This window comes from Rhea pennata, chromosome 3 (assembly GCF_028389875.1).
Source record: "Rhea pennata isolate bPtePen1 chromosome 3, bPtePen1.pri, whole genome shotgun sequence".
In the NCBI taxonomy this organism is placed as follows: domain Eukaryota; kingdom Metazoa; phylum Chordata; class Aves; order Rheiformes; family Rheidae; genus Rhea; species Rhea pennata.
In genome coordinates this window covers 72,093,077-72,105,511 of record NC_084665.1, presented here as the reverse complement: position 1 = coordinate 72,105,511, position 12,435 = coordinate 72,093,077, and the positions used below count along the sequence as shown (strand labels likewise).

Genomic DNA, 12,435 nt, shown 5'->3' with positions numbered 1-12,435 from the left:
TCCTCAAAATATGGCCTAGGTATTTCTTAGTTTTGCAACCTTATGTTGGTGTGCTCTGTGTCTTTTTGTACTCTTTAGGAGCTGAAAGTGATATGATCTTTTCCCTACCCATCTTGTCTGGCCTCTGGGATTTTTTCACTTCCTTCATTTCTTTATCTATGTGTTTTAAGATTCCAACCTTTTTCTCTGTCTTCTCACCATCATTTCTTAATAGCTTGAGGTTTTTTTTAATCCCTGTTAGAAGCAATGTAGACTGCCTGTTGTGGTAGACTGCCCTTGATTTTCCTCCTCTCCATGGCCTGGGAAGCTGAATGCAGACTCTGTGACCTGCTGATCTGTGTGCCATCGACACATGCCATTCTCATAGGCCTCCTTTTTCTGTTTTTCCCATGCCCAAACTTTCCCATTTGCACCTCACCCATACAAATCCTAGGAGTTCTGTTACAAACATCTACAAGCTCTGCTGTTCATTAGCCCTTTAAACTTTTGCAAACTGCCGTGGACCTGCATGGGGCTAAGGTTTTGTCTGGAGTAAGGTAGGCAGCTCTGCTGTGTTCAGGGCAACTGTGCCTCGTTGCAACTCACTCTCCAAGGTTAAAAGTAAAGGCTGGGCCCTGCCTAGGCTACAGGAATAGAAAAACTGTTGCAGGGTTTGTGGAATGTGAAAGTCCCAGAACAGGAACTTGGAGTGAGTGATATGTTCACTTTAAGCCCTTTGTGGGGGGTTGTAGTTTTGTGGAAGTGGGACAAAGCCAATGCTCTGTTGCTCTAGTAAATGTTGCAGAGCTCCGGTAGATACTAACAGAGCAATGGATTTAAAAAGCTGTTGTCATCCAGCTGTCTGTATCTGAGATTTTCTTCTCTGTGCCATTGTCTTCTTAAGAGAAACGGTGCCAACATGCTTTGTTTTCTTTTTTACCTTGCTCTGCTGCCTTCATTGTTTTTTCTTCCTTTTTTTCAGGTGCTGCTGCAAAATAAAGATAAGGTTTAAGAAAGATTTCTAGTCAGAAGTGTTGCTCCAATAGACAAAGCCTTTTAAAAGAGATTAAATGCTTAGAGATTACTTTGAAGCAGATGATTTCAAAGTCTTGCAACCATGAGATAGTGTTTATTTTTCTGATATGTGACCACATAATAAATATTGTTGACCTATCTTGAAAAGAAAAGAAGTAAAGCAAATATGGAACCTCTTTTCTTTTAATAAATGAATAACAGTACTTTCTTTCTTCATCTCAAAAGCAAATGAGGCTAAATTGCAGTGCATATCATATAACAGTGCAGAGAAAGACCCGGACAAGCAGGTCTCTACTTTGCACAGCCACATAAGGGTTCTCCACATGAGTGAGGATTCCTGTTTGCACCAGCAGAAACCTCCACTCTGCATCCTTGACACAGCAAAATACTTCAACATATTCTTAACTGTGTACTTAGTCTCAGAAGTGTGTATTTAGTCTCACTGAAGGTAACATGCCACGGTTAGACTACGTATTACAGACACTTAATTTAGTCTTTGTGATGACTCCGAGTACAAGGGAGAAGAGAGATTCAGACAACTTACGCAGCAGGGCTGCTAGGCCCTAACTGATGGCAGAGAGAAGCAGATGTAACAGCTCAAGTCAGGATGTCTCAATACATCCAATTGACTATTCATAGGTTTTAGTTTACCCACTTCCTAGATTGATTTGTAGAGCCAGAGAGACAAGGGACAGAGAGACTATTTCATGGCTGCACACTGGAGATTAAATGACCTAAAACGAGGTTGTACCAGAAAGGAACCTCTTTGGATTTTATTCTCTTAAAGAACTTATACAAATAGGGTTATACAAATAGGGGCATCTTTTTATAATTTCTGACAATTTACATAGTAAGTTTGGGAATGTACAGAATTTCCTGCAGATCACTGAATGCAATTAGAATAACATTTTTTTTTATCTAATTAAATTATTCAAGAACAACAGTCTTGAAAATATGTAAACATATTTGTTCAGTTGTTTAGCTGTAAATGGTACTAGCAATGCTTCACTTTTGTAAAATCAAACTTTTATAGTCATTATGCCAAATGAAAATAGTTCCTTTGATTTAATAAACTATTCCGTTGAAGTGCTTGAGACACACCAAATGTGTCATTAAGAAAATATGCTTCACTGTCATTGCGTACTTTAAAAGAAATGCAAAGAGTAGGCAATCAGCATAAATGGCAGTAAGTAAATTGGACATTGAAACTTGCTTCACTTCAAATGACTGATATCTTGAATAAAGAAATGTCTTTGTGACTACAGAGTTGTCAGCATACAGAATCTGTTCAGCTTATTATTTCTGCTGGTCAAAGAAGGATATGTTTTCAACACCATGTCTGTTGTGTGGAACACAGTACATCACAATAGCAGTAAATTAAGATTCTTGAATTTGGATTTTGAGATCTGCCAGAGTGAGCAAACTAATATCACAGTAATTTTAAAAATCTAGCTCAAATGGTCAACATTGTGAAGAATAGACCTATTTTAATATATATACTTTTAAAAAAAAAGATATGAAAAAGACTTCAGGAACTAGGTCCCATATACATTCCAAAATGTATTTGTAGCTTCTTAAAAGCAACAAAAAGAATGATAAAAGTATATTAAGAGTAAAAATAATTCTTAAAAACTCTTGTTTTCTCCAAAGCACATTTATCATTTTTAGTCAAAACTAAAGCAATTTCAGTTTGTCCAGTTTTTGAAAATTGAAATATAGATGGAATGAAAATTAAAAAATATATATTTTCAGGATCCTAGACAGCAAGCTAGAAGAGCAATATAGCTTTCTGAGAAGATCAGGTGTATGTCGAGTCACCAAATCATGCGGCAGTGCTAGACAAGTGGATCTTCTGAAGAAACCAGCCATCCTTGAGGCCAATATTTTAAAATAAAAACTATCACTACTGATAATATTCCAGGTATAAATGCATTCAGTACCCATAAAATATTTCTGTGAGGGAGTGTTTGTTTGGAAGAAGTTGCTGAGACAGAACAGACCTCTAGTAACTGTTAGAAAATGCCAAGTAGCATCATCTAGGCATGGTAGACTGGTATATGGAAAGGCAAGTAGGACATTGCATTATTCATCAGCAAATATTTGAGATAGAATCTGTAAGTTGCTGGGGTGATGCTGAGAGACCTTCTACCAGCAGGGTACAAATGTCACTGTAGCAGTCTGTATAAATATAAAGTCTAGATAGTTAGAACCAATGCTTAGAGTAAGGCTTCAAATAGTTTTCATTTGTTTTCTTTAGAAAATGGACAAGTTTTCTGAAGAGCTCAAGATTTCATCCCTTCTAGCGAGCATTTTCAAAATTATTGCCATTTCTTCTGGGTGACAGCCTGAAGGGGGGGCCTCTGTAAAAAGTGGCTCACATTGTAGGTGTTGTCTGTTTGCCTAGTTCTTTATCTATTTTCTTAAGTAGAATATGGATGCAGCATTTTTCTCCATAGCAGAAGAGAGTCAGGGATAAAAAAGATCTACTTGGAACAGGAAAAAATAAATGCACGTAAAGGCAAAAGCAGAAGTTTGCCAGGGATGCTTCATTCCAGTACATTATAGTTAAAAAATAAATGAAATAGATGTAGTTCAGACTGCCTTTATAATTCCCTGTCATATTTTGTCATGTTTTCAGTAAAATTCTTGGTAACCTGGCATAATGTAGATCAAATGTATGTTTTCTGAAATAATTGTTCCTCTGATTCCATCATAAACTCTTTGGAAAACAAATAAAAAAGAACTTAGCAGATGTTGTTCTGTGCCAAAACTAGCCAGAAGAGCAATTTTCATCAATCAAATATTTCTGCATCTTTAATAGTTGTAGGCTACAATCAACTTTGTCAAAATATCTTTATCCCAAAAGAGGTAGCTTGCTTAACTATCATCCCTACCAGAAATGTGGATTCCAAAACGTTGCTAATTTTAAAGCTATTTTGAGATGTATACTCAGTGTGCCCTCTGACTGAAGACAACTAACGCTTTACTCATTTGCCACATATGAACCCAGAAGGATTTCCTTGTAATGACATCACTAATATAATTAAATCATGAACTTCAGAAATGTCTGTAATGCTTTAGGAATTACATAAAGAAAAAAAAAATCCTTGCTGTAAAGAATATGAAACTGTATGTGAGAGATTGAGATAAAAGTTCCTATAAACCTGATAGTTCATCAGAAATAAAAGCTAGCAGGAATGGTCCAGAGCTCCTTCTATAATAGAAGATTATTATTTTTTTAATTACCACAAAAGAGAACTACATCAAAAACATCCCTTGTTTTCATATCAAGGCTTCTTGCTTTCCATGAGCATGTTTAAAAATTTTAAGATTTGTCAACAGTTAGTGAGTGCTGGAAGCCAAACTGCACCCAAAAAGTTGCTAAATCTAAAGAAATTAATAGCAGAAAGATGGGAAATAAGCAAATAAAGAGCAGCAATAAAAGAATGAATAAATACAGATAAAAATGCAAGGATCTTTTTCAGACTTAGTGAAAGGTGTAACTGCTAAAGACTACTTGAATTTGTCTGGTATTGCAAAAAATTATATTTAGAAGAAAACAACAGTGTTCCTTTTTGACTTTTGTTAAGAGGCAAAGGGAAGAGCTGTAATATTTTACCTTGTAGAACAGGCTTTGTTAGCAGCATGCAATTATAGTTAGACTTCGATAACATTTAGACAGCAATAACATCAACTGTTTCTATTTAATGTGGATTAGTGACCAATTAAAACAAAGTTGTTATTTACTTAAATATGTGAGAAGAATTACAAGTTCAATATTAGGATGATTCTGTACTAAAATTACTGCGGTTAAGAGCAAAGTTTTTGGTTGTGAGACTGCTCTTTTCGCAGCAGAAATAACAGAATGATTGTTGTTTGATATAATAGGAACTAATGATTTCTATTTCCCTTTAGTGAACAAAGAATTTCCTGTAAAACTTTTCAATTGCCCGCTAATTCAGTCACTCATAAGGTACTTTTTCTTTTTATCCTGTGAAATGCTGGAGACATATGTAGACAAATTGAATGTATAAATGATTATGTCTTATCAAAATATGAAATAACATCCAGCAGATTTTGAGGACATTACAGCAACAAAGCACAGAGGCAAAGGCTCTATTAATTCAAAAACCCTGCTACTTCTAGGCACAAACTTTTCAAATGACCTCAAGAATTCTTTCTCATAATAAAGGAGTAAATATAATCAGCTGGGATAACATTTTTAAGAGGTGTATGACAACACTTCTCAGAAGTGTCCAAAGAAAACCTTAAGGTCCTCTTAAAGAAGTGACTTAATCCTGGAAGAAGTAAATATTTCAATTTTTTCAGACTTTAATGGGTAGACATGGCAGAAATAGGTCCAGAGGTGCTGGGATGTTGACATTAAGTACACAGTACATCATTACAGAAGAAATGATTATATATCAAAAAGATTCGCTCAGCAGCTTCAAGCAAGAATGGAAAGCTTTATTCAAATGCTTGTAGTGGCAAACTATATTTATTCCCAGCTTTTGCTATCTAGAATTTGCTAAAAATGCAAAAGCTTAAGTCAATATGCTTTTATCCCTTTGTTTCTGTGTTTTACCTGGTGGGAGTATAGAGAGAACAAATATCTAAATTAATATGGTTTCTATTTTGCTTAATACAATTAGTTATAGAGCAATCACAGCATTATGAATTTAGCCCATAAGGCAGAGAACTTAAAAACATCCAATAAAGACAATACTGCACCAGCTTTGATATCCTTACATTAATCATCAAGGAAGTGATTCTGCAACCTTTCCTCATACTGGAGAATATCACTGTACTGTCTTTCAATTTAGTTTAAATACTTGTGTCAGTATTTACTAGTTAATGTGACTAGGTTATCAGAGGTGAACTGCAAACTCAAAGAGGATGGTTGAGAGCATGAAAAACTGGAAATTCTCATCTCTCTGATTTGACTTGTGGTAGACAGCTTTGGACAGTCTCATTTGTTTCAGTGAGAATTTTTGCAAAGCAAGGTGATCTTTAAAATGAACAAACACGGACCCAGGGTGAAGTACTTTTGCAGTTTGTAACATGCAATCCCGATTTTTCACTTGTATCTAGGTTACAGCTGCCCTCTATAATGTGCATGAAGACAATTCAGAGGCAACATCTTACAATGTATATATGTAAAAGTCAGACACTGATATAAAGAGTTAAATATTTGCTCAGCTTGAACCTTGGGTCTTGAGTCCTTGGGGCTTATCACCAGCCCCAGCCCCACCATGCATTCAGGAAGGAGGAAAACTGTGCAGAAAGCTCTGGTGCTCCTATATCTTTTGCTTTCCCCTATCAGCAGTTATATGAAATGGAGGCAAAGGCTGTTTCACTGAACCTGCCTGTAAAACTCACTACACTCAGTAAAGAAAATAACTGACCAGTCATGGTGTTTGTGCTACAACTGGATAGGAAAAAGAGGAATATCACTCTTTGTGTTATAGTCCTATAGAAGGTTGGTTGCTTTTCCTTTCTGCCTTTCATGAAAACCTTATGATATGACTTAAGGTTAGAAATGAAATTTAATACAGTTGGAGAATTATAGTACATTAGTTCTTGGATACACCAAAGACATCTGCTCTTTAGAGGGGTTTTCATAGAATCATAGAATCAGTAAGGTTGGAAGGGACCTCCGGAGATCTAGTCCAACCCCCCCCTGCTCAGCACAGTCACCTAGAGCGTCTTAGACAGGGTTGCGTCCAGGCAGGCCTTGAAGATCTCCAGAGAAGGAGACTCCACAACCTCTCTGGGCAACCTGGTCCAGTGCTCCGTCACTCTCACAGGGAAGAAATTCCCCCTCATGTTCAAGTGGAACTTCCTGTGCTTCAATTTCTGCACATTGCCTCTTGATCTGTCACATGGGACAACTGAAAAGAGTTTGTCCCTGTCCCCTTGACACCCTCCCTTCAGATACTTGTACACATTGATAAGATCCCCCCTCAGGCTTCTCTTCCCCAGGTTGAAGAGGCCCAGCTCTCGCAGCCGTTCCTCACAGGGCAGGTGCTCCAGCCCTCTGATCATCTTTGTAGCCCTACGCTGGGCTCTCTCCAGTAGTTCCACGTCTCTCTTGTCCTGGGGAGCCCAGAACTGGACACAGGACTCCAGATGAGGCCTCCCCAGGACTGAGGAGAGGGGCAGCATCACCTCCCTCCACCTGCTGGCAACACTCTTCCCAATGCACCCCAGCAGATCATTGGCCTTCTTGGCCACAAGGGCACATTGCTGGCTCATGGTCAATCTGTCATCCACCAGCACTCCCAGGTCCTTCTCTGCAGAGCTGCTCTCCAGCAGGTCAGACCCAGCTTGTACTGCTGCCTAGGGTTATTTTTCCCTAGGTGTGGGACTCTGTGCTTGTGCTTGTTGAACCTCAGGAGGTTCCTCTCCGCCCAGCTCTCCAGCCTGTCCAGGTCTCTCCGAATGGCAGCACAGCCCTCAGGTGTGTCAGCCACTCCTCCCAGCTTGGGATCATCAGCAAAGGTGCTGAGGAGGCACTCTGTCCCCTCATCCAGGTCATTGATGAAGAAGTTGAACAGGATGGGACCCAGTGCTGAGCCCTGGGGGATGCCTTTGAGGGGCTGGAAGGAAGAGTCTTTGTGATTTAAAAGCTCTACTACCTTTTAAATAAGTCATACCTATTAGAATTTTTCATTTATAAAAATCAACATCAGCCTCCTTCCATTTCAATTTAAAAAACAAATAAAGATACCCACCTTTTGACTTCTGTGTTTCCACAGATGCTGTAAAATAAGAGTGTCCAGGAAATAAATTTTGCAACTGCATAAAGAAACTAAGATTGGTCCTGACAGCTCTTCTATTCGTCAATTTGCTAGGCATCTACACAAATTAGGCTAGAAACTCATTCTTCAGGTTTTTATGCAAAGGAAAACAGAGACAGACATATGTTGCTTATTTGGATGGTCTCATGGCAGATGACTAATTAATCTGCAGCTCAAAAGCCATGGTAAACAAGGCTAATAGGTAAAGCATATATGGAGCTTCAATAACTCCACTATTGTCAGGTAATGAGAATGACATAAGGAGTGAAAAAATAGGTTTCAGAATGGGTATACATCATACATAGTTGAAGGAGATATTAAAGAAATCTCCTTTAGCAGTAACTTGGAGCAATTAAAAATACCTTTTTCAAATTTCAAATAGAATAGTTGAAGAACTATTCTAATATTGAGGAATATCCTCAAACGTATTAAATATATTTTTCAGCTTAATTTGTTTACTATTCTTCACAATTGGATTAACTAAGTCTAGTTTCTCAGACTTCTCAGATCTTTCCTCATTATTCATACCTTCATTCTGAAGACCCATGACAGGGTTTCTATGCCATAGGAGACATTCATAGATTGTCTATAAATTGTCTTTCTACTGCATATATTTTTGCTTGGAATTTGTCCAGGAAAAAAAGAGTCAGTTGAAAAGAATGAGTCATCAAGCTTGACTGTAAAAATAATTTCAAATCTTTATGATCCCTCAAATTTGGACAATCTGGAGAAATAGATTCCAGTCAGGAATAAGAAGAGTGCCTAGCTACAGCACAAATATATGGCATAGGTACTATAAATCAAAACAAAACAAAACAAAATACCTGCTTCTCCCTGCAAACTGCAAATCCCCTATTTTGTATTTTTCTGTCAGTGCGTTGTAACCTCCAAGAGCCTCTCTTTGAAAACATAAACCTTTCAAAAGATGAAATAAAAAATCTCATGGTTGACGTACATCTCATTTATAGCTGATTAGATCTTTGTTCCAAGAGAAGGCCAAACGGGTACATAGCTGCTCCACAGTCATTCTTTTACTCAAATAAGTTCGATTAAACTGGCAAATATTTATCTCTGGCTCTGCTTTTTTGTCTCTTTACCTAATCCTGTCTTAACTTTAAATCAAACCAGATAAATGATGAATTGTAAAACTTACTGTTTTTCACAGATCTTACCATGTACTTTTACTTCTTTCTTTGCTGTTTTGGCTGTAAAAACAAACAAACAAAAATGTAAATATTTTTGTATGCCTTGAGTTAATTTGAACATTTATTAGGACAGTTAAGAAATAGGAAAAAAGTGACAATATTCACCAGATTCCACTAGTTTTTCTTTCTTGTGTGGTTCTGGAAAAGAAAAAAAAAAAGAAGTACATTTTTCTCTTCTTGAAATGTTTTGTCTCACTATCCTGGACAATGACTGTCATGTTACTAGTGGTTGTTGGATATGGCAGTTGCCTTTAGACTCCCAGTTCGGGCGTATTTTCCAGTACTTTCCTGCATGCCAAAAAGCCCTTGTAGTTATCATCAGTTACTCCTTTATCCTCAGTCACACTGGGCTGAGATAGATTAAATTTTATTATTAGACACTGAGAGATAATTTAGCTCATATAATCAGGTGCTAAAAGGAAACTCTAGCAACAGTGAAGAGCAAAGCATTTACCATTTTCTTTAAGGCAGTCTAATTGTTGGCCTGTGGGCCTCAGGACACCACAGTATGCTTGATGCCTTTTTTTTTTCCTTTCTTTTTTTTTCAACCAAAAAGGATTGGAGAATAACTTGAACCATGACTAGGTTTTACAAACTTTTAGTAGTTTCTGTAGCAGCTCTTTCCTTCCTGCCAGGATTTGCTTCCAAATCCCTCCAGAGGTAGGTGGACAGCCAGAAGGAAGAGAAAGACCCTGAATGTATCTCAGAAGCCGAATGCGCTCCACCAGCCAGGGTTGACATTCATAACAGCAAAAAGAGAGAGAAGCTCTTGCTGTCAGCAAATGAAATAGGGCTTTCAAAAAGCATACGTAAAGGTTCTGGTGTACAGATTTGGATCCACACAGGAGCATTTCCTAAACTAAAGAGCGTTTGAGCTGACCGATCACAAGATAATGACAGTTTCTGTTAAATACACTCATTTGTCCATGCTTGTCACTTACTACTATCTAATAGTTACAGTTTCTCCATGCTTATCACAGGAGATATCTTCATTAACTTTGAATTAATACAGTCAAGAAATACTAACATTTTAACAGGTTCCACACTGGAATCATGATATGGAGTTCCATATTCTAATTGTTTTTGATGTTTTTGCAGTGCCACTAAAAGTAAGCCTTTTAGAAACCACCTTGACAGAATGTGTTCACTCCAATAATCCACACTGTACTCTAAGCTCCACGTCCACATACAACCTAGAATCATAAACAGCAATCCAAACTGCCTGATGCATCCTCAGTTGTCCTGCTATGTTCTGCTCATCTTCGCTAATATAATATCTCTTCACTAATCTGATCTAGATTAGAAAAAGGATATGATATAGGATAATACAGAGCAGCTATCCTTAAGTTTGAATTCTCCTCGAGTTGAATAAGTTGAAAGAAACAAGGTCTACCAAAAGAAAATGAAATAATTTGACCATCCATAATGATTTGACTATTTGATCGTTAAACTTGTTAGTAGGAATAATACATTCAATATCAATTTATAATCAATATTAATACTGAATGCACAGTGGATGTGTAAAAGAGATATACTCCACACAAAGCCATGAAAATAATTGATATTTGAAATGGTAGACAAATTCAAAATAAGGGAAAAAAAAAATGGTGGCTAGCTTTTTAACAAAATATGTCATTCTGCCCCATTCCCACTACCAGCCAGTTTGGAACAAGCAACACATGCAGTTCTATTTGAAATGAAATAATCAATTTTATTTTATAAGTTCTTAAATCTATCTCAATAGCCAGTTAAGCAAAGTGTAATTTCTAAAATAAACTGTTTTGACTCCTGCAAAACAAAACACTTTAGCTTTTCAGTTTTCTCTTTTGACCAAAAATATTGATGGAATTTCATCACACATTAAGTAATTTCTTTCACCCAACATCTACATCTCTAAGAAATGAGAATAGTTTATTAAAATCAGGGATTACGCTCTATTGTGGTTATGCAAGGCACATTTTTATGTATTTATTATGTAATATATATGTATATAAAATGCCACTGATGCTTTATAGTCAAGGGAGAAACTTAGCAAACAGAAGAGGACAGAAGTTTGGGACTCAGTAGCTTGGCTGACTCAATAAGTTTAATCTCAATAACAGCTGCAGCTTTGGTTTTGTGTGGCACAAGTGCTCTTCAGAGTACCCAATTTTGTATAGGTATTTAGGACTCATTCTCTGAAATTAGAGAATTAATTGGTTTTGTGGGGTTTTCTGATTTGCTTTTGCTCATGACTATTTCCAGAGAACTGGAGAAAATGTAATTATGACTTTAGTGATCTTGGGGAAATTAATTTTCCCTCTCATTCCAAGATCTGTCAAGTCTCATGAGATTAGGGAACTATATGACATAAGCATCATTTCTCAAGTACTTTTGCACAATCTGAAATTTTTGGTTTATTTAGCTTTAGTTCCTGGTTTTCAAAAATGCAACATTAGGAATGTTCTACAGAGTTTCTTTTATAATATTTTTCTTTCCAGAAACATCTAAAAAAGATCATCTTCCATAGGAAAAAAAACATTCAGTAACTAACTGGATTTGATATCACAGTTTCTGGTGAAATTTGTACGTGACTATGAAATTCTAAGTGATTTCTTTTCTCATATTTTAGTGGAATGAGTTGAAAACTTTTATTGCATCTGCCCTGAACTTCAGGGAGGTTCAGATCTACATCTTTCCTTTTGTTTCAGGTTTTCATGAAGCAATTTGAGTGGCTTTTTTTCCAGAAATGAACAGTTAGTCTGACATATCAAAGGCTATTGCCAGCTGTAGACACATTAGGCAAATTAGGCAAATTAGATATTTGTCATGACATTTGTAATTCTTTTTAGCTTTAAAGAGGTGGGTTTTTTAGTGTACATGAGACTACACTACATATGTATATTCAGAGAATATACTTCTGATGATAATATATTGATTTGCTACCATGCACAAAATTGACATTTACTTTAATTTGAAATTTCACCATGTTTTAAGCTCTGATATTTTTCTTTTTTATAATATTTCCCTCTTATGAGATTTGACAAATGTATTACAGGTCCATAAAACCATATAGATATATATATATATTTTTGTTTCAGTACTAGTGGGATACTTCAAAATACCCCTGGAGCAGACAAAAAAACAGAAAAGAACCTGCACTTGTTTATTCAGAGCTTCCCAAAGCCAGACTGTTCCTTAATGTGAAAAGAGTGCTGAAAAGCATTTATGCTGGCACATTTGCTGTGGTGCCCTTTAGATTTTTACTACCAGGAATGATATTCATAAGCTTTGACCTTCTGCCATCTGCCAGGAGAAAGCAATTGATGTTTCATTATGATTTGTATATCCACGTGTGCATGTGCATGTGTGTGTTCCAATTATCTCAGATAAAGCATTCTTGTCCAAGAAGTGTTCAGGAAAATAGAGATTATATG

At 36.6% G+C, this 12,435-nt stretch overlaps 1 protein-coding gene across 1 annotated transcript in view; it reads right to left on the bottom strand.

Annotated features, from left to right (window-relative positions):
• TRDN (triadin) overlaps window positions 1-12,435 on the bottom strand; it is a 241,172-nt gene that overhangs the window by 74,048 nt on the left and 154,689 nt on the right. Inside the window, 4 exon segments of the mRNA XM_062573067.1 lie at window positions 920-967; window positions 7,749-7,775; window positions 8,987-9,019; window positions 9,125-9,157. Of these exon segments, the coding sequence (XP_062429051.1) occupies window positions 920-967; window positions 7,749-7,775; window positions 8,987-9,019; window positions 9,125-9,157 (141 nt within the window).